At 39.5% G+C, this 22560-nt stretch overlaps 4 protein-coding genes across 5 annotated transcripts in view; 3 read left to right on the plus strand and 1 right to left on the minus strand.

Annotated features, from left to right (window-relative positions):
- Positions 1 to 2972, plus strand: part of LOC109485521 (N-acetylated-alpha-linked acidic dipeptidase-like protein) — a 9917-nt gene extending 6945 nt beyond the window's left edge. The window contains exons 13-17 of the mRNA XM_019789209.1: positions 135 to 225; positions 985 to 1249; positions 1788 to 1869; positions 2052 to 2144; positions 2579 to 2972. Of these exons, the coding sequence (XP_019644768.1) occupies positions 135 to 225; positions 985 to 1249; positions 1788 to 1869; positions 2052 to 2144; positions 2579 to 2666 (619 nt within the window). The 3' untranslated portion in view covers positions 2667 to 2972. The remainder of the gene's footprint in view (positions 1 to 134; positions 226 to 984; positions 1250 to 1787; positions 1870 to 2051; positions 2145 to 2578) is intronic.
- A 167-nt stretch (positions 2973 to 3139) lies between these two features.
- On the minus strand, positions 3140 to 9820 carry LOC109485522 (dual adapter for phosphotyrosine and 3-phosphotyrosine and 3-phosphoinositide-like). Of its 2 annotated transcripts, none has more exons than XM_019789210.1 (9): positions 9713 to 9820; positions 8560 to 8682; positions 7958 to 8091; positions 6876 to 7027; positions 5200 to 5247; positions 5034 to 5096; positions 4785 to 4870; positions 4415 to 4502; positions 3140 to 4000 (listed from the first exon to the last, which is right to left on the minus strand). In XM_019789210.1, exons 1-9 carry the CDS (start codon positions 9748 to 9750, stop codon positions 3983 to 3985), a joined length of 750 nt encoding a protein of 249 aa, XP_019644769.1. In that variant the 5' UTR covers positions 9751 to 9820; the 3' UTR covers positions 3140 to 3982. The 2 variants fall into 2 exon arrangements, with proteins under 2 accessions (XP_019644769.1, XP_019644770.1); XM_019789211.1 differs by lacking the exon at positions 6876 to 7027 and adding an exon at positions 7520 to 7659.
- A 443-nt stretch (positions 9821 to 10263) lies between these two features.
- On the plus strand, positions 10264 to 15857 carry LOC109485533 (E3 ubiquitin-protein ligase ORTHRUS-LIKE 1-like). Its single transcript, XM_019789224.1, has 10 exons — positions 10264 to 10503; positions 10940 to 11113; positions 11463 to 11580; positions 11764 to 11824; positions 12422 to 12537; positions 13235 to 13318; positions 13452 to 13559; positions 13925 to 14055; positions 14705 to 14801; positions 15472 to 15857. The coding sequence occupies exons 1-9, from the start codon at positions 10402 to 10404 to the stop codon at positions 14783 to 14785; spliced, it is 975 nt and encodes a 324-aa protein (XP_019644783.1). The 5' UTR covers positions 10264 to 10401; the 3' UTR covers positions 14786 to 14801; positions 15472 to 15857.
- A 1005-nt stretch (positions 15858 to 16862) lies between these two features.
- LOC109485535 (WW domain binding protein 1-like) lies at positions 16863 to 19822 on the plus strand. The gene is made up of 5 exons (XM_019789226.1): positions 16863 to 16983; positions 17792 to 17840; positions 18052 to 18126; positions 18266 to 18486; positions 19233 to 19822. The coding sequence occupies exons 1-5, from the start codon at positions 16927 to 16929 to the stop codon at positions 19257 to 19259; spliced, it is 429 nt and encodes a 142-aa protein (XP_019644785.1). The 5' UTR covers positions 16863 to 16926; the 3' UTR covers positions 19260 to 19822.
- Positions 19823 to 22560: the final 2738 nt, after the last annotated feature.

Here is a 22560-nt window from a genome sequence, read left to right on the forward strand (position 1 = left end):
TAAACACCATTCACACAGTAGTGAACACATCTGTCCTTGGTGCTGAACGCCATCCACAATCACTGTCTTCCCTATCAAAACTGCTCACAACCTTTCACGCATTTAGATTTACATGTATTTTACTTTCTTTTCAGATACCTTGAAATGGGCCGTGGAAGTGATTATGTTGTTTTCTACCACCGACTTGGGATTCCTTCAGTCGATCTGATGTTTGTTCAAAATCGTGTGAGTACTCAGTTAATAACACAATGTACATATTGGCATGGGAAACAGGGCAGTTGGAAGTGTTTGATTGCATTGATTGCAATGTTTTAATCATTACCAATGTCCAGTGTTCTGTAACCTCACTCACCTAGTGTTGGACATGTTTAATATGTACTCAGTTGATTTGTTCAGTGAGCAGCTTCTTTGGTAAGGGAAGTCCTCTAGCAAGTTGTAGTATTTATTATCTTCTAAGGCCTACCATAAATGTTGTGTTTCTGTTTTCCCAACAGACCCGTGCAAAACCAGATGCATTTCAGTTTTACTTTATTATGTTTACCAAATGAAAACATATTGTTTTTATTCCGTTACTTCTTCTTCTTCTCCAAACAGTGACCTCTGACCTGACCAATGATATGATTTGTAGACGTCTGTCACCATGGTGACTGGTGTTGGGTTACATAATGTTGCAATTTCATGGTCTGCTCTATCTACTCCTGTCACCATATACTAGTATGACATGTATGTGAATGTGTTTGAGTAAAAATTAACAGAGCAGACCATGTCCGAAGGTAAACATTATGCATTTGCTTTGCAAATGTTACTTCTCTAGTTGTTCAACTGTATTTCTTGGATCAGTTCAGGCGAAACTAAAAAAAAGACAATCCCAACCTACCAACCCTATGTTTTATACATTTGTAGGACTGTAATCAGAAACACAACAAGTATTTCCTAAAGTATGTTTCTGTTCGCAAACACTGAAAATGTTGAATGTATACTCAGGAAAAGCCGGGTGTCGTGCCGGTGCCTATCTACCCAGCCTACCACACCGCCTTTGATACTTTTGACTACGTCAAGCGGTTTGTCGACCCGGACTTCAAGGCGCACCAGGCCGTGGCTCGGGTTGCCATAGAAACAGTGCGCCGCCTGGCGGATTCCCTCATCCTGCCATTTGACCTCCTGGCGTTTGCGGACAAACTACAGGCCTATCTGACAGGCGTGCGGCTAGAACACGGGGAGATACTGACAGCGCAGGGGGTTTCCCTTGGTAAGATCCCATGTACACAAGTAAACTCATAAGCAACCAAGTAACAGTGCACTGTGAACCATGTAACACCTTCAGTGCACTATGCACCAAGTAACATCTAGCGTCAGTGCACAGAAAACCAGTCAGAATTGCCCTGATGAAGATGACAGACGGTCATCGAAACAACGGCTCGTAAAAATAAATGGTTGTGATCAAAGGACATTGCTATTCATTCTTTTACCAACCTGATGAAATTATTTACGGATGATGAGCAACCAGGAATTATTGGCATAGGTCATCGAAAGATAACTGATATCATGGAATTATCTTCGAGAGATCATTGGAAGACCTTGTAGATTAATTAATGAGCACTCAATGAGAGTATTGAGAAATTTAATCAAGTTAGTATTATTGTATTTGTTCAACATCATCTTTGACTTTGTAGTTTTTATTCTATACACAGCTACTGTATCATCTTAGTACAAATGTATTTCTCGTGTTCTTGTGAAATAATAATAAGGGGATATGATTTTTTAATCATTTTCTTCTTTTCTGACAGACTATCTTGAATCAGCAGTCACCAACTTCACATCTGCTGCAGTGAGGTTGGACAGGAAGATTGTGGATGTTAACAAACTGAAGTAAGTCACATTTGTAGCCTTTGAGAGAGATTGTGTAACACAAGCTACTGAAGAGGAGTTATGACTACGGTATCATTCAAAACATCAGCATTTAAAAAGACAGTTACAACAACATTTAGAAATACAGTTCTAAGTCAAAGGTTATTTTGTGAATATATCATTTACTTGTCTCTTCTCTACAGCCCACTGGAAGTCCGTGCTCTGAATGACAAGTTACTGTACCTGGAGCGAGCGTTCATCGACCCACTAGGTTTGCCAGGACCACCCTTCATCTGGTATGATTATGTAACATTAAAGCATTTCTGTTTGTTTTGCATACCTGGTAACTGCCTCAAAGCATAACTCACCATTTTGGTGCAGTAGAGTCAATTCCATTCTTATGCATTAGGCTACACCAATTTAATTTCTTGGTTAACGGATTTTTCTAGAAAAATAATAGAGTGGGCAGGCCAAAAATAAAAACAGGCCTAGGCATCCTATTATGGCCCAAAATGGTACGATAGGAGCCATGAAGTCAACACACCAGGCTGGTTCCAAATTTAAGCAATGAATTTTGAACTTTTAATTATACCACTGCATTGAAAGATGGAATAACTGTAACAACTAGGAAGAAAAGGACTGTTTTCAACTGTTCAGGGCAAAATATGAACATTTTGCAGTTGATTTTGAATTTTTTTTTTTGCAAATCACAATCATGACTATGTTCCAGGCATGTTGCGGCTGGATTCAGTGAATTCAACTTCTCCTCTACCGCCTTCCCAGCCTTACGGACGCCATCCTTAATGATGGCATTATGAATTCTGTCCAGCGATTGGATGCCATCAACAAACGCCTGTCAGTCATAACTTTCGTCATCCAATCAGCAGCCAGCATACTAAAAGAAGCTGGTTTGGAGGAATAGTTTATATGCTCTGCTATATGAACGTCGTAGGTCTAACATCTACAAATTTGTTCCTGATTAGTTCCTGCACTAGTTACACATGTAGTATAGACTGTATTAGAATGTTCTCTAGTGGGTTTCAGTGACCATCTGTCACCTTCTTCAGGGCAACAATGACTTGTTCTGATTTGTACTGCAGCTAGATGTCACTGATGCAGTTTTACTATTGCAGCTAGATGTAGTGTTGTCACATAATACTAAAGTATAAAGTCTATAAGTAAAGTACCTTCTATAGTATCTTGCCAACCTGATAAAATCAAAATTATTCATGGATAATGGCAAGAGTTTTGCCACTTTCTATTCCATTTCTGAATTCAAGTTTCAAAAAACTGAGTTCAAGTTCTTTATTGTGCACAATGCTTGAAATGTACAAGGCATACATGTGAATTCGAAGGTGTACATGCACATAATAATGAATTCAAAGTCCAGGTTACATATATGATTCATTGAATACTGAAATACATGTGTATATAGTCTGATAATTAATTACAATGGCTGTTATTGAACTGCATTTGTCTTTACAATGTAAATTTCATACTGAAATATCACTGAATCTACTTGTGCATAGCTGGTACTGGTGCATTTATCTAATCTATTTCATTCATCTATCTATTTCAAATGATATGTCCTTATCATGACAAGATAAAAATTGAAAATCGTATAAAAATCATAATAGACTGGAGACTATAGTTATGGTTAACTAACAGTGTAAACTACAAGTATGTGATAGCAGTGTAGACAAAGGCTATATGTCCAGTCATCAGAATAATGAATTGATAATGATACTTACTTCTTAACAAAAAACAAACAAACAAAGAGTGACTCCTACCTACAAACACCATCTTGGGTACTATTATTTTAAAAGTTGTAAAAAGCAACTTGATTGGTCCACTGTCCTCAAACACTCAGGTTGTGGTTCATGCCCCCCTCCCCCATCTTTAACAGCTCTTTGAGCTTACATTTGTGATCAAGAAAAATAGAATTTCATTATAATTTCTGCATCATAGCAAAGACGTTTCCTAGTGCAGATATAATAAATAAAGGCACTTCTAGATTATATAAAAGAACTACCACGTACTTCAAGCAAACAATACACTGCTTTCTGAGGAATGTATTTTGTCTCTTCCTGCAAATCTTGGAAAATAATCCTTGAAGGTCTCAGCACAGGTATGATCATTGTCCTTTGTGTTCCTGTTCAGAAACAAAGATGAAGGGTACAGTAAGAACGGTGCATGCAGTCGAACAGTGACTAAGTATACAAGGAACTACACATCATTGCAAGATAATTATATGTGCATACATATGTACGTTTCATAATCTCCAAGCAGCTCTGTTGGTAGCTGTATGTCTGTATCAAATTGGCAGGGCTGTATCAATGCAATAAGCCACTGTTTCTCTGGCAAAAAAAAGATACTGGTACAAAAAAAAAACTAGTCTGATAAAAATGTCTAAAAAATAAACTGCAGCCTAAGCTTCTGCTAGGAGAGGTTTTGGGGTCCATTCATATTCTGAATGGTACGTATATCTTTTTTCTGTCCAAGTCAGAAGCAGTAACTCTGACAACCTATAATTTAGATTGGTATGGCCTGATGAAAAGTCATGTACCAGTTTCCATTTCAGCAGCTTGATCCACTCGTTGGCCTCCTCTTGGGTGTTGGCGTACATGTAGAATGTCCGTCCTGGGAATGTCAGGCTGATAGAAACAAACATACAAGGAAATGTCAAGAGTTACACATTCACTCAAACGTAGATATGGCAACCAGCCCTCACAACTTCTTCCTGCCACTTGTTACATAATGTAACCCAACCTGAGTGTTTGCAACAGGACCAGTTACCATGGTGACAGCTTTCTGGTCAGTCAGCAGCTGTCATTTGTTTGGAAAACAGGAGAAGCAGAAACAGAACAAAAACAATATGTTTTCTGTATATGTTTTCCTTAAACATAAATACTGTAAATAGAGATGGTTCAACTAACCTGAAACAGTTGGACTTATTCTGGGTGAAGTCAGGGGCCACTCCTGTACATGTGTTCAAATCCAGTACTCTCAAGGCATCAGTGTCCTAACAACCAACAATACGGCACTAGTTAGTACTAGTAAACATGTAGTAGTAACATCAGGGAAGAGAAAGAGGTATAATACCAATAGAGAAAAATATACACACAAACATACACTAACATACATACACACATACATACACACTAGAACATAACGTGGTAGCATACCAATCTTGCTCTGAAGTATTTCATCTCATTTCCCTTCAGAACAAACCATCTGGTCTTCCAGGACTGTATGGAAAGAACAAAACATCAGACACTTGACCAGAAAACAAAAATCATTGTGCAGTTACTGCAGTAGTGCTTATCTCTAGAGAAACCTTTATAAACTTACCTTAAAATTCCACCCCTGCTTTGTGAGATATCCCTCCTTGGATGCAATCTGGAAAACAAAGGCCAGAAAAAGAAATGTTTGATTATAAAAATCAAGGAAGAGGCATTATCAAAATCCAGCTACAAGTATATGATCCTAACATTTTATCTTCTGGCTTGACTTGGCTGCTGTACTCTTTTCTACTGTCTTGAGTTTAGTGAAGCTGTAAAGACTGGGAATAAAGGTCACGAAGGTTGTACAGCTGTACAGTGATGAAGGTCGTACAGCTGTACAGTGATAAAGGTCGTACAGCTGTACAGTGATGAAGGTCGTACAGCTGTACAGTAATTAAGGTCGTAAAGCTGTACAGTGATAAAGGTCGTACAGCTGTACAGTGATGAAGGTCGTACAGCTGTACAGTGATTAAGGTCGTACAGCTGTACAGTGATAAAGGTCGTACAGCTGTACAGTAATTAAGGTCGTAAAGCTGTACAGTGATAAAGGTCGTACAGCTGTACAGTGATAAAGGTCGTACAGCTGTACAGTGATGAAGGTCGTACAGCTGTACAGTAATTAAGGTCGTAAAGCTGTACAGTGATAAAGGTCGTACAGCTGTACAGTAATTAAGGTCGTAAAGCTGTACAGTGATAAAGGTCGTACAGCTGTACAGTGATAAAGGTCGTACAGCTGTACAGTGATGAAGGTCGTACAGCTGTACAGTGATAAAGGTCGTACAGCTGTACAGTGATAAAGGTCGTACAGCTGTACAGTGATGAAGGTCGTACAGCTATACAGTCATTAAGGTTGTAAAGCTGTACTGTGATAAAGATCGTATTTGTGCAGTCAAGAAGGTCGTATTTGTCAAGCCCTGATCTGATATCTCACCACTAAAGTTATGGATCTAAAAGAGTACTGTGAAGTTACCAGTAGTTTTTTTGCTACTATGAAATGGAATGATGCAACATGATGGTGGTATGTCAATACAGCTGAAGGAAGATCAAAGCTTGAAACTTGTGTTTAATCATAGTTTTAAATATAAATCATAACATTCCTTTTGGAGACACTTTTGGGGACACTCTACACTTTAACCACTAGATTTTAAAGTTTGTTTCTAGTGGGTATTCTCAGGTGATTATTTGATAACCACATGGGGACTATCAAACAATCATTTGCTGCTGGTGTCAAGTCTATCATGGTTTGAGTGGGCTCTCTTTAGGGCTACAAGTGGCTCCCACCACCCATTCTCAACTAAGCAACCAGTAGAAGGAGTGTTGCATGGCAGGAGTTTAATTTGTAGGGGTTAATTAATCTCCTGCCATGCAAAACTCCTTAGATCAGAGCCTTATCTTGAAAGTTCATCTGTGTTGGTAGAAGTCATTATGCAGCAAGATTAAACTGTAATTTCCAACACAAGAAACAGACTTTCTGCAACCTATGATCCACTGCTCATGGAGTCACGTGTGTTATCTGCGTGATGTCACGGAAGCAGTGGATTGTTCATTCCTTGACAAAGACTGGAGTTATACAGTCGAAAATTTGGGTGAGTCCAATTTCTTGTGTTGGAAATTAGTTTAATCTTGCTGCATAAGATGAGCCTTTTTGCAGGAACCTTCTGCAGCCCTGAAGAAAGCCTGCCCAAACTGTAATAGACTAGGCTAGCCACTTGCCAATGTAGAGAGAAGATTTAGTCAACTCACTGGCATAGTCTTAGTTGAAGAGGAGGCAGCTACAGCTGGAGCTAACAGTAGGCTGTCCTGCTGACCGAGTGATGCGTGGACGGTCACAGTATCATAAACATCGGGCTCATGCACATTGCGGGAATAGGGGTGGCGCAGAGCTGTCAGAATGCCTACAGCCAGATGTAAGAGTCAGATGTATCATGCTAACATACAAAACTATGCAAGGCATCTCTCGGTGTGACCCCTGTGGAGGAGATGCAATGGTTTCTTCCTCTTGCTCAGAGATGTAAAGAATGACACTTTTTAAATTTGATTGAATAACATCATTAAATCTTTAAGGAAGTCTTAGAATGATTGAGTTATCAAACATTTGAAAAAAAGCACTTTCTTTGAATTTCAAGCCTGATTTGGCTAGCGCTGGAAAGACACAAGCTTATGATTGGAAAAAGGGAGGTATCATGATCAAATGCAATGAATGATAGAATCAGCTGAATTTGGCATAGAAAGCGTACATTTAACCTCCTCCCAGCTGCCTTACTTCAAGACCAATACAATTCGGTGCCAAATTGCTACCTTTGCAGGCTAAGGGTTAAAAGAATCGAATGGTATGTCATCTCCCACATGGATCACACTGACAGCTGCCCTGTGTCATGAGGACTTACAGAGGGGGCCCGAGTGTTGGCCCTGAGGTCCTCCTCTGTCTTGCCTGACTCCCATCTCATGGACATGTCCACCTTATCATACAAGGATGGTTCCATCACTTGGCGGGGGTAGGGGAGCCTCAATAACACAACCCAACAGCCTACAGATGATTCATCGTCAAGACAAGGCAATTAGAGTACAGATGATGGAGTCATTGTGAAGGAAAGAAGTTAAAGACATCGAATATGCAATTACAGAATCAGAGCTTTAATACCAACAAATATTTTTGATGAGGAAATATGTCTGATATTTACTGACATTTCTTAGCAATAATCATTCTACCCTGACAAACATAAATATTCTTGGTATAATCTTTGAACAATACTATGAGATGTATGTAAACAGCACTACATGTACATATTCTTCTTCACTTTCCCACAGACTGAATCATCGATTACCTGACTCTCCACCAATAAGTGGTTGGTTTGCAAAGTGCTCGACAAACTCTTGTAGAGACTGGAACACCCCCATTCCAAACTGGTACTGCTTGCCGTCCCATCCTATCTGGAAGTGTTTTACTGAGTCTTTGCACCTTGAAGAAAACATCAAACACAGGCATCAAAATATAACAATAATTATGGAAATTTTTTTGCTCTTTTGCGCCTGTGGAATAGTCCAGTGAATAAGCTGTGATAATATTTGTGAGACAAACAATAAAGATTACACTATGTTGCACATCTATAACAAGGTTCTATATCTATGTTACTAAAGTGATGTTTGATGGAAATTGGAAAGTCACAACTTCTTAATGATAGATGTGTGGGATACTTTTTAGGAGGAAAACTATTTTCTCTAGTTCTTTTTAGCCTAGAAAAAACTTGGAGAAATGTTGAATACTATTGTACATAAACTATTTCTATAGACATCCAACTGTGGACATTCATAGTTGAAATTTCATTTTCCATATTGCACACAACATTCACAATGAAGAATAAAAAACAAGAAAAAAATGCATTTATGTTAGGGAACACTGTGATTTGCGTGAAAGTTTTGAGCTTACTTGACAGAGAGTGAATATTCCCCGACTCGTGTGGCACTGGAGCGGAGAAGGTAGCTGCCATCCTCAGCATTGGCCATGAGGAGGGCTTCTGCCATGTGGCGCGACAAGTCCCCATGGTACCAACTACACAGGCGACAAACATTGGTATGATACTAACAACACCAAAATCATTATTTATTTATGTAGTACTTACTTATTCATCTGGATATCTGTAATTGAAAGAAGGAAGCTCGTGGAACTAGTAGTCTTTTATACTTTATAGCGTATGAAAAATTCATAGCAAGAACTGAGTGGCGGTACACTGGTAGTGATATGCAACGTTGCTTGTGAGCCTAGTGTAACAGTGGGGAGTTTATAGGTGCTACCAACTGACCCGGCCGATGGGTCTAGAGGACTCTAGACCTTTTCGGCCGAGCGGTTGGAGTGTCTGACTGGGGCCCGGAAGGTTGTGGGTTTGAACCCCGGCCCGGGACCAGAAGGGTTTTTACTAGCTCCTCCTGTAAGGTAGCAAAATGGAATGTAACTATGAAATAAAACTCAATGAGGAAGCTACAATGTTGCTTTATGCCAACACTCCTCTCTGTGTAAACAACTACACATCAAATCCAGTCCATTACACTTTCATTTTCACTTATCCTTTCTTTTTTTGTCATTATGTTTGGCAAACTGATGAAAAGGAAGACAAAGCCTGACTAAGAAAGAGAAATATCACTTCAACGCCTGCTGCGCAGAAGACTAACTTTCCAAGAAATGGCGGAGAACCTTAATTAAGTTAAACATCCGGCAATTTTGTGGCCTGTATCAAATTTCCTATGAAATTTAAAAAAAGGCCTTAAAAAGGGTAGACTCTTCAAAAACGTATCACTTATCACGAATTTGGAAACACTTTTACATACAACAGCACCAGTAGAAACTACGCACAATATACAATGTACAACAAAACAAAAACGAAAGGGGTGGGTGGGGGGTGCCGACAGATAACGATACATTTTTGCCGATATGTCACTTCCGGGTTTACAAATTAAGTGCGTTTCTAACAAATACTCTTTGTTTTCAAATGCCACAATGGTTAGATTTTGATCTCTAGAGAATCATAAACCACCTGTATTAATCCAAATGTCTTTACCACTTGTAAACAGGGTATAATACTCACTCTAACTGCTCTACTTCCAAGTTCCGTAACCCGGCCATGATAATTTGCGGTTCCTTTGTGAGTAAGCCAACTCGACGTAATCTAGGTTACAGGCTCTGTTACGGGTCTACAAATGCTGGAGTCAACAGCAAATAACGGATTTTTTTTCTTTTGCCTGCAGTTTTATACAATCAAAATCATCTCCATATGTTGCTGAAAAGGACAGTTATGAGAAAAAAAGTCGAAATCAGCAGAAAAATTGTCATTTTTTTACCGTAGTAAGGCCTGCAAATAGACTATCACCCACAGGTCTTTGCGAAACAGTTTCGTTTAGGGATAAATCGTTCAGTATTCGGACGCTGTGGAAGGATGAAGGTAATCAATATATAAAGCCATAGTTTTAATATAACCGTAGGATAAATATGCTAGTAAGATATAAATTAAGCAGCTTATTTACTATAAGCGTTTGAATTTGTGATCATGTCAAAACTTACATGCTAAGGCAACAGGTAGCGAGTCGTCCCTGAGGTCATTACAGGTCACTACATTCGCGCGCTTTTTTGTGTCAACTCTCCCACATGACCCAGTAGCGTCCCTCGAGTTGTGACCTTTTCTTGGAGCACTCCTCGCTTCTGCAGCACAATTTCGAAGGATTTCTCCGAATTTTGTGACTTCTTTATATCGTACGTGGTGAAAGACAAGTTGTGAAGATGGCGGGAAGATACATTTCTCCTTATGAAGAAAAACGTCTGAAGAACATGGAGGAAAACAGACGAATTTTGGAGAGTCTGGGACTTGTGGGGCCTGGCTACGTAAGTTTTGATATTTTTCTTGCCCTCACATAATTTATGTGTGGTATTTAAGGGGAGCAAATTGAGTTAAGTTGAGTATCTGGCTTGTATGTGTTTCAGCAATCGCAAATACTATGTGAAGCATAAAATACAGCGTTGTCATCCACTATACGACCTATAACGTAAGGTTGTACAATTTTTGGCGACGCCAATGGAGTGGAGCCTGTAGTTGTCTTGAGGCTGGCTGGAAATCGAGACATTAAATGGTCTTCTTTAATCTTTGATATCTATGAATTAAATCTTCATTGATGATGCAATGAAACCGTAATTATTTATTAGTGAAAATATGGTATATAACCACAATGTTACAATTGTTGTAACGTTACAATATGAAAGCAATTCAAATCATACAAATAAACAAACAAGCCAGACAACTAAGTCTCTTTGTCAAATCCAGGAGAAGCCAAAAAGGGTAGTGAAAAAGAAGGCTCCAATCAAGAGGAAGAAGACAGTGCATGTGCACACGCCAGCCAAGAAGGTTATGAAAACTGATGGCTCATTGGAGGAAAAGGTGGATATAGAAGAGGATGTCTCAACACCAACAAGGCGGTCTGCTAGACTCCGAGGAAAGGTACAATAATTAATAATCTTCAGCAGAGGCTATGTTGTATGGTAAAGAGCTAAATGTCACAAGTGCAATGCACAGTTTAGGCCAAATACAGTTATCTGATTGTAGTGCCTACCAAACATCCTTGAGAATATTTTTTTCCTTGAAAATTGTGGTCCAATTTGTAGACATTTTGGGTCAGATGGAACAGATATGGTTTAATCTTTCCCATTTTTGTCAAAATCTGTTCAGTTTATCAGTTTAGTTCAGACTAGTTTCCTTTTGATAGAGGTAGCTGTGTTATCTGCCTAAATTCTGCTTGCCTGTAGCAAGTACATGTGTCAAATTGTCTGTGTTGTTGTTTTTCTCCCAGGCTGCCCCTTCATTACAGGAGCTAAGGACAGAGGTGGATGAAGAATTGGAGGCAGAGAAAGACACTCGCTACAAACCTGTCCCTAAAGACAGACCAAACGTCTTCGGGGAAATCCCAGGTCAGCTTGTCTCAAAATATCTACATTCTTGCCAATGGGTTTAAGATTGAATATTCAGGAAGACCTTTATTGTACATACATACCCACTGAGTTACATTGCAAGTACAGGTCACAAATCAACAGTCATGAGATTGTATGGGTGTGCACTCTTTCATTTAACTTGTAACGTGTTTTCTTTTGTAGGTTTTCCAGTTGGAACATGGTTTGATACAAGGATAGAGGCATGTCGAGCTGGGGTGCACAGGTAGATGAAACAGTCATGATTACAAGTACCTATAGAACAATAGTGCCTTCTGTAGAGAAATTATAAGCCATGTGTTACTGTTGCATTGGCTGAACAAAATATTCACTGAATTGCCAGCATTTTTTTAAATGTTGTGAATGGTTAATTGCATTGTCTTCATTTCATAATCCCATTGCAGTAATTTTGCAAACATTTTCAGGGCTCGGAATTAAAGGTGGTCCAATGGCTACTGACCACTAAAATTTAGGATGGGACAACTAAAAGACACTTTGGGACATTTGGGGACAATAGAAAATAATCAACATCAGAATGTCAGCCCTTATTTCGTTTATCAGGCACACGTCCCGGCTTTTGGATCCGGAAAAGTCCCCCAAAATTTCCTGTCTACTCTGCAAATATAGTGGGCCTGGGAGTGAACATAAGCAAAATAAAGTTGACTTGAAGTTGAAGTCATACATGCTTCCCAAAAAACAGGTTGGGACAGTTCATCGTAACTTCGGGACAATTGAGATTTACTTTTGGGACAGTGCTGGGACAATAGGAAGAAAATTTAATTTCGAGGCCTCATTTTAACTGTACTGAATATTTGATTGACAGGCCCACTGTTGCTGGTATCCATGGTAACGACTATGAGGGTTGTTACTCGTTGGTGTTGTCGGGAGGTTACGAAGATGATCTGGACTATGGAGAGTGCTTCACCTACACTGGGGAGGGTACGTTTGTTTGTTTATTTGCTCATATGCAATGAAACATCAAAAGGAACAGAAAACTGAGAGAAAATTGGTTGTCAGATCATTTGTGGTGCCCACCAGTGGAATAATGAAGACTAAGGGATAGATGAGAGCTGATGAGATACGATGGAATTAAAGACATGGTAACAAAAGTAGAAATCATTTTGGGTAAGAGTAGAAACCTGTGTGACTTTTTCCTGGGCTGCCCCAGAAGTTAATGATGAAGTCAGATATCCTACTCACTATTAGTAGTCTGATGAATTGTATTAATTTCCACTATTACTAACAAAGCATTGTCTCAACAATACTGTATTGATATTATTTGAAGTATGAAAAAATAGAATAGTTCAATTCCAGTGTGTCAGTGCAAGAGCCAATTGAAATGCACTTTTTACGAGATATAATCAGTTAGGTTTCATACACCAAAGATATAGCAGGCTCTATATATACAAAATGTAATGTTGTCGTAACCTATATATTGTAAATACTTTTAATAATTTGCTGTTTTTAACTGTTTTTAATAACTGCTTGTAATATTTATGTCAACCGTTTTTAATAACTTATGTAATGTGGCAGATCAATTCAGGGTCCTACGGGGACCCTGCTACTCTGTATCGTACGGTCAGAAAGAAATGAACCAGTATTATTATTATGTTGCCCAAACCTTAACACTCCACAGGTGGACGTGACCTTAAGGGAACAAAGGCCAACCCTAAGAACCTTCGTACTGCTCCACAGTCTAAAGACCAGACTCTGACTCGAGGTAAGATTTCGTCACCCTTCTACTTCTAGTGCATAATGTAGTATAACCCATTTGTATATCATATTTCCATGTTTGTATGAAGTTTGACTATTCTTGGACCAGAATGACTAACTGTTGTACTTTCCCCTCGAAGGAAACTTGGCGTTGAGTGTAAGTGTGGAAACCCGTCGGCCTGTCCGGGTGATGAGAGGCTACAAGCTGGACAGTGTGTATGCTCCAGAGGAGGGGTACAGATATGACGGTACGGTTTGGACAAAACTTCTTTTGTTATGTTTTCCTGCACAGAAGAAAAAGTTTTCCACATGCAAAAAAACACATGTTTTTTCTCAGTTTCTTGTTCTTCCATTCTAAACAAATAAGATCAATGACATGGACCAGATGGCTGTCACCATGGTAACTGGTGCTGTAGCAGACACCCTGTGGGGTTGGATAACATTATGTAGCAAGTGGCAGAACAGAGTTTGGGGGCTGGTCACCATACACATGACTTTGAGTAAGAATAAACAGGGACTATTCTTGTCTTCATCTCATTAATTGTTTTAATGCAGACTTTTCCATGTAGGTTGACTGCATGACTTGTTTGAAATGTGACTGTTTCTGTTGCAGGTCTTTATTCAGTAGACAAGTTCTGGTTCACGACAGGGTTGTCAGGATTTGGGGTGTACAAGTTTGTGCTGAGCAGGTGTCCAGACCAGGCCCCTCCACCATGGACACTACCTGCTGCCGGGGACGGCTCTGTAAGTTCCCAACAGCTCACTGATTTCTACCCTCTGTAAGGCCACAATGACCTGATTATGTGGATGACATTCGTGTGCTAGTTTTCTTGCTAGTGTCTGCCTTTATCACCACATCTTCGTATCAGTTTTGAGGTTCCCAGATGACTTTTGTCAGAGGAGTCTTTCTTCTATGGTTTTGTTTGTATATAAGGCACAATGCCTCCAAAAATAATTTCATCAGGTTGCAAACTAAAAAATTAGCCATGTTTGGGATTGTGTTTTTGCCACTAAAACACCACCTACATCGGCTACATATAGTGGTAAGATACAGTACTTCAGTCAGCTCTGGGTAAAGCATTTCTGTATCTGTATCGCCGGTATAACTGCCCTTTGGCATAACACACCATCATCGCAGGCACGCGGCGCGGTGGCAGCTGGCTACATTACACCTAACGACTTGTTACACCTAACCTTTGAACATCTAACTGTACTTGGTGACAGCAAGTTCCACTCTGTGATAGTTCTAGGAAAGAATCAGTGTTTGACATCGAAATGTAAGCAGGTGAGAATCACTACAGGTAGTGTAAGAAGAAAATCCCTATATTCAAGGCACACTGCCTGTTGCTATTACTGGTTATCCAGTACATGTATCCCTCTGTACTCCATCCAGGGCTCAGATTCAGACACAAACAAGGCTGACAGTGACTCAGGTGTCTCAATGACTACAGGAACAGAGACAGAGGCTGACTGAGCCCACTTGCATACAGGTAAATCTGCCTGGGGAGGTTTAATGAATTGATAAATAGATAAATAATAAACTTCATTGCACAACAATTATACAAGGTACAAAGCATGGCATCTACTGCTTTATAACAACCTACTAAGAGAATAATCAACCTTACGAGACTATACAGTGTGGGATGAAAACATGCTTATTCAGTTACGGTTGAAATTTCTTGACATTTTCTAAAAATATTGTCCTACATGTACAATACATTGGTTATCATGTCAATATGCACCATTGAGAGAAATCGAGGTATAGAATATGATGGGCTTATATAAAAATAAGTGTGTAGAGTGCATTGTCTATTGGTTAGCATAAGAGTTTGGGCGTTCGAATCCCAACTGTTGTCGCTACTGTAAAGGGTCGCAGTCCTTAGGATGGGACGTAAGCTGTGATCCACTGTTCATTGTACTTGTCGAAACGATCGGAGCTTTGGGAATTTCCCCACTACAATGAACCTGTAAATAGTAGTACAGTAGTACTGTACATAAAAACTGATGGGCAAATAGATGTGTAGATGGACAGAAAGGTTGAATGAAACTAAATATGAATTTTAGATACATGACCATAATATGTAAAACTACATAACATACATAACGTTAACTAAATAACATAACTACATAACTAAATAAAAATCCATCTTTCCACTACAGGTGCAAAAGCTGTGAAGGAGCATCTATCTTAAGATCTCGTTTGGAAACTTTTTTTTAGGACAGTTTATGAAGCTTTAGGGAAAATAAGATAAAGATAGAAGTATAAACATTCACAAAGAAGTTGAAAGAAAAGTTCAAAGAAGAATCACATCAGTTGCACTTTCAACAGTTTGATCAAATCTTGTAGAATAAAATTATTAGGCAGAAATTTTCTAAACACATTCTTCTTAAATAGTGCTATATTATGATAAAGTTCAAAGTGCAAATGTTTCCAAGTTTTAAACACACTGCCATGTTTGATGACCTGTTCAGGTGATGGGAAGATGCATATAATGTAGTACTGTTACCTTTGGCCCTCAAATGAATTACATATGGTTGCTTTTAGATTGCTGAGTTGTCAAATAACAGTGTTGTACATGTATATGTTGGTATCAAATGTTAGTGATGCCATCAACTAGGCTGTTTTATGTAAAATTTCAGTGATTGGTGTTAGATTGTATGAAAAATTATTTTTAGATAGTATTATGAAATAAAATACAGTCTTTTAGGTATGAATTTATTTGATTATGAGTCATATAGTCGTCTAATCTAAATGATCTAAACAATACTTGTGGTAATTCTGGAGCTACATCACCAGTCTCCTTATCTGTATCTTTTGCACAACACACCAGCTTTGCAGGCACGTGGCATGGCAGCAGCTGGTTATATTACACTGAACGACATGTTACCTAACATTTGCACATCTAAGTCCAAGTGTTGTCTAAAATCAACAATGACGCTGTTGCTAGTGATGATACTGTACGTGATACTGTACTTGATACTGTGGCAGTGAGTTCCACTCCATACTTGGTAGTTGGTATATATATATATATATGTGCACCATTTTTTTTAGTCATTTTGTACATCATGCATAGTCTGGCTTTTATAAGAGCTAGACCAAATCTGCTTTTGACTAGGTGATCATGACTAAATGTCTCAGGGTGCCAGACTAATTTTTAGGGGAAAAACTACAAAAACAGGCATCCAGTGATGGTAGACTTCGCCCTCTCAGACAATATGCCTCATTCACTGGCGCACTATACAGAAATAGCACTGCAAAATCCCCTGTATACAGACATACACACACACACAGACAGACATGCCAAATACAACTGACATTTGTTGGCGAGCAAATATAGCATACTTCACTCCATCTCCCCCATGCAAAACTGGACTGTTCCAAAACTGGTCTTTCCATGCTCAAAGTGTAAAGTTTAAAATCTATACCTATGGTATGGAATGAAATATAAAAATACAATATATTTCATCCATTCCTACGGTATGGAGTGAAATATGATAATCACTCCCTGCGGGTGAAGTCGTGACCTGAAGTAACCCGCGCGTCACGCCCTCGTGTCACGTGCTCTGACGTCACCGGTCGGTAAACACAGCAGTGGGAACAACAGGAGGGGAAACATGGCGGTGTGCGGACTTCTTATCGCTTCCTTGTTCGCCGGGGCTACCCTGGTGGCGGTAAGTCACTCCTTTTTTAACAAGAATTTTAACTAAGAAATAACTCTGAACAGGTGGTTGGATGTTCTCCGAAGTTTCTACCACCATACTCTTAGTCCACAAGTGTATTCCCAACCACCGTTAGTTGTTCCGGAAACAATACGTATATGTAAATGCCTGCATGTATTTCATTACAGGTTCTGTTAGAACTTGGTAGAACATGATAAACTTGAGGGAACTAATCTTAAGACTGTATGAATGTACGTTACCTAATGTGTAAAATTCAGATAACGATCGTCGAACTTTCAACAAGGCCACAAGAAATTGCGTTACACTCCTGGACTTTGTACCCGAGTAGGTTTGTACTTATTACTGAAGATTAGAATGTTAGCGTTCTAAATACTGCTAAAAACGAACATAAAATCAGCTTTTGGATGGTAGATCGTCCAGTATCTGAATGTACGCAACTTTGGTATGAACAGGTGGGAGCAAAAAAACAATGGCGTCACGCCACGACCATTGAACTTTACACTTCACTAGCTTTGTGCCCAGGGAGACGCCATATCGAATTCGCAAAGCGCCTTTCAGAACAAGCCAATTGGAAGATCAGTTACCTTGTCTTGATGCTTTGTCAAAATGAAATAGAAACTAGTCATGGAGATAGAACTCTCTCGGCGCCAAAAGAAACCACCGCGCACATAGAAACACACAGACCACTAGAAAAGGAAGTGTACACCAACGCTAGGCAATGTAATCACACGGAAGTAAACCATGCAGGGTTTATATGTTCCGCCTTCTTTACATGATCTTTCCTGCTCTGTTTTCCTAGGCCGACGACGTGTGTATCTCACCCGATGGCAGATTGAAGACATGCTACGGTAGGATTAAGAAACTTAACTAGTTATAGCTTGTGATGAATTCTTCTGTGTACATTAAAAATACTTCCCTCTCTTAAAAGTCGCATTTGCGAATTCGAATCACATTTTGCTATTTTCATTAACTGTTGTATTCCTTTGTGTCGTATATAGCACCAATACTTGTTTCAAATAATTTTTTTTGTCCAACAAATTGAATTTTCCATCTGTTCAGGGGACTTTGCATATTGCTGCGGAGCAAATAACTTCAGCTGTTGCAATGAGGGGTACTACGTGTACAGCGCTTGGTGTAAGTATAAACTACTCATGTGAAACAACATTTTAGATAAATGATAATACTGTCACAATGTTGAATCTATGTTTGGGGCTCCTGCTCAATTAACACCAAAAGCATACAGAACAAAGCACTATTACATTTTTTTTACCAGGGTTCTGGATGATTTGGGTGATGCTGTTCATCTTCTTCACCGCCTGTGGGTATGCTATCCGGAGGCGCCGCCTAGCGGCTCGCACCGTTATTATCCAGGGCACACCGGTGCCTCCTCCCCAGGCCTACGTCACCACAGGCACTACTGTGTATGGGGCGACTTACGGTACCCAGCCTCCGCAGTACAGCGCCGCTGTACCGCCACCACCATACCAAGCTGACGTAAGATACTTTTAACTAGAGAAGTAACATTTGCAAAGCAAATGCATAATGTTTACCTTTGGACATGGTCTACTCTATTAATTTTTACTTTAACACATTCACATACATGTACTACTAGTATATGGTGACAGGAGTAGAGCAGACCATGAAATTGCAACATTATGTAACCCAACACCAGTCACCATGGTGACAGACGTCAACAAATCATGTCATTGGCCAGGTCAGAGGTTAGAGTTTGGAACAGAAGAGGAGGAAGAAACTGAGTAAAAACAATGTTTTCCTTCGGTAAACATAACTATGTTTTGTCTGTATCAGAGGAAGAATCTTAGAAGCAAAGGTGTTTAGTACAGTTTTCAATATGTTGGCAATTCCCCTCTGTTCTAGTGTAATGTTTTGACTGCAACTCAAAATTAGTTGTTTGATTCCGCTTGTGACAGTTGTCAGTTTATTTTAAGGACGGTTTTAAATGTTGATTATTCATTAGCCACTGCCTTCAAAGTAGAAGTCAAACCCTCCATTAACATATACAGAAGTATCTGTTATGTGTACATGTATAAACTAAACATTGTTTTTACCTTACAAGTTATTGTAATTGTATGTTAACTTGCAGTTAGCCTTTGGGCAATAAAGGTTGATTGATTGTTCAAAGTGCACACTTTTGTTGTGAAGGGCATACTTGGTTAAGCAGTGACAACTTATATTTTGTAGGAAATTTCACACCGATTCTTCTTCTTTTTTCTTTCCAGTCAGCAAAGCAGCCACTTCTGCATTAGAGTGACGTCAGACAGCAAGGTCACCACAGTGGCATCATGGGAAGTTGCCTCAAGGAGATATACACGTAACGTTATATCTCTGATCTGTATCTACACTGAAATCTCATTGGATATCCTATGTGACAACCAGTAACAATTACTTGAAATTTTGTACAATGATTACCGTATTGTTCTGTTATAAACTGGGTTTAGTAACGGTTGAGACAAGAGAATTTTTAATGATTGTTAACGTTACTATAGTCTCTTGGCTAGTATTACTTGCTGATGGCGACAGAACTAGATGTAGTTTATACATGTAAGACTTGTAGAATACATTACACAGTATAATTGATACGGCACAATACTTCAATATTACATCCAAACCAATGCAATTTGTGTATAAGGACATACGTAAAGGTTCGAAATGGTGTCAATATATCAAATAATATGGAAGCTATTCGTTTCATGGTTAATGATATAGTCGGATTTTCCTTGTGTTTTAATCACTGTCAGGTAAAGAGAGAAAGCTTTGCCATTTTCCTTCATGATCCGCATGACCAATAAAGTTGTAATATTTCATTTTAGTACCCGTTTTTTTACATGTATTACGATTTTGGACTACTTACCTGTTGATGGTCACAAGAGATGTTGCTTCCGTTCGTTTCCTTAACCTACACACTGCCGTCTATCCCTATAACAAATACAATAAAGGCTTACTACTACTACTACTACTACTACTACTACTACTACAAAACTCGAACCAAGTGCTTACCTTAGCAAGCTGAAGGTTACGTTGAACAATATGACGCGATGTTTTTCGCTTGTAGTATGATAATGTTAGCATATAACGACATACCGGCTTCCTATTTGGGCTACTTTGGCTTCTGATCCAAACCCATAAGGTCTATGGCCTGGGCCTAGCCACTGTCACAATGACTGGTGCTGTAGCAAACACCCTATGACGTTGGATACCATTATGTAGCAAGTAGAAGGACAGTTAGATTCGTGTTATTCATTTCGAGTAAGAAGAAACAGAGCAGTAGTTTAGTAGGATAGAATATAAGGTAAACATTATGCATTTGCTTTGCAAATGTTACCTTAACTTTCTAGTTTCCTATAGTTTTATACCTGAACTCCCAAAACGAAAGAATTAACTTGGTGTAGCCAGCCCTGCCGTACGAAGCCTCTCTGCCCGCCTGTCCTGACCCCACAGACCGTTCCTCATAACCTAAATGGACACTATCGACCTGCCTGTCCTAAAGGCTTAATTTACTCGACATCCGCAATATGGGATTGAGAATGCTTGTTGGATTGCCTGTGCACAAATTACCGGCCGCCTAACGATCGCTGAAAAGCGATGACAAAGCCATTCTGGTGGAGGCACGACCATTGGAGTTGACAGCATCAATATGGCAGCACGCCGTCTGCAGTTCTGTAAGGGTAAAGGTAGTCTCATGGCTTTTATCAGCCCGTAGGGTGGGTGGAAGGTGTTGGAAGGCAGAGCCCATCCCTCTCCTTCCACCGCCATTTCCCTACTCAACTGAAGTCAGGTAACCTATTTTACACCTGGGTGGAGTGAGGAAAGTCGTGCATTTCCCAAGGACACAACGTCTAGCCGGGAATGTCAGGAATCGAACCCGTGACCTCTCGATCTGGTGTCTGACCGCCGTATCCACCGTTCGACGACGCGCTCTTATAAGAAAAATAACCTAGAACCAGGTTGTCATCATCATTTATCAAAAGGCACAAGGGCAGTCCAGATATGAAAAAAAATCATTAAAGATGGAATGACAAGCAATGAAACAGAAAAACAAATACATTTTGATAGGACACTGCTAAATGATTCCAAAATTCAATTATTTCTCACCTAATCCAAACCCCATTTGCAAATTTGTGATTATAAAAAGTAAACTACTTCTCTATTAATTCTTAATTGAACACATTCATTTATATGATGAGTAGCCCCTCCAACTCTGCCACATAATGTAATCCAACACCATAGGGTGTCTGGTACAGCACCAGTTACCATGGTGACAGACGTCTGGTCCAGGTACTTGATCCTATTTGTTTGGAACGGAAGAAGAGGAAACAGCAAAAACAACATGTTTTCCTTTTGCGAAGGTAAAATTAATCAGCAGACAATCCATCAAATAACGCCTGTAAAAACATCCCCTTCCCGTGATAGTACAATAGGTTCAGCACCGAACATACGGCCCGGCTACCCGAGCACCCTTCAGCGTGTTCTGACCATGTGCGCGGCGTAATAAATATCCCGTGGATGAACGGCTGCTTAACTCCATTTTCCCAAAAGATTGACGACCCTGCCAATCCATCCTGCTCCGCGAAATTACAGGGATAAAGTCTGAATGGGCGCTGGCGTTCACACGTTTGTGTTCTATATACATTCATAGATTACTGCACTGGGCAAATTACAGGGATAAAGTGGCGAAAATCAATTTCTATTGACGTCCGGAATACAAACTTCGCGGCGAAGTGCAGTCAGGCCGATATCACGACCTTCCTACATTGCATCTACAGATACTAGTAGTCCGAGGCAAGCTTACTGTATACGTAGGTCCGGTCTTACTGTATACGTAGCTTGTACTTACTAGTACTGTACAAAGGCGGTGTGCTACGCCTAAAGGTGGCTTACAGGTTATATGCGAAACAAATCAAAAATACCAAAACGACACGTTTAAAAGCATAGCAATTTCTCGCGATTTCTGTTGCTTATATAGCTTTTAAGAAAGAAGGTTTAAGGTTGAAATACAGCATCATGTACCTTGTTTCATGCATGTGAATGGACAGTATATTTCCTCTAATGGCGCATTCGCATACTAGTATTGCCATTAGATCGCAATCACAAAAGTACAATCTAGCTTTCAACAACGTTGTTGTTTATCTATTTACAGCGAGTAACAATTATCACAGCACGAAAGAAAATGTTATCCCTGTAAACTAAAAGCATTAGAATGAGTAAACGCTGATATAAAGTATAATGAGAAATAAACAGCGAAAATTCGGAGAAAAAAATCGACTCACCGGAATTTCCGATGTCTCTCAGTCATTATCAACTACCTGGCCCAAGTGCAGTAGATACGTAATTTGCTCCCACGTATGACGTCAGCACCAGGTCAAAGTTCGTCAAAAGTCGGTACCGCCCCCAGTGCTGAGCTAAAGTGGTCTTTACTTTGGAATGTTCAAGTATTTCAGCATGACGCCAATCCAAAGATTGCTAAACATGTGCGTTCCCCGATTAAGTTTAAAAGTACCATGTTAGTTACGAACGTTGTTGCTTCCTACCATAAAATCTCAATCATGT

This window comes from Branchiostoma belcheri, unplaced genomic scaffold (genome assembly GCF_001625305.1).
Source record: "Branchiostoma belcheri isolate BF01 breed outbred unplaced genomic scaffold, Haploidv18h27 scaffold76, whole genome shotgun sequence".
Classification (NCBI taxonomy): domain Eukaryota; kingdom Metazoa; phylum Chordata; class Leptocardii; order Amphioxiformes; family Branchiostomatidae; genus Branchiostoma; species Branchiostoma belcheri.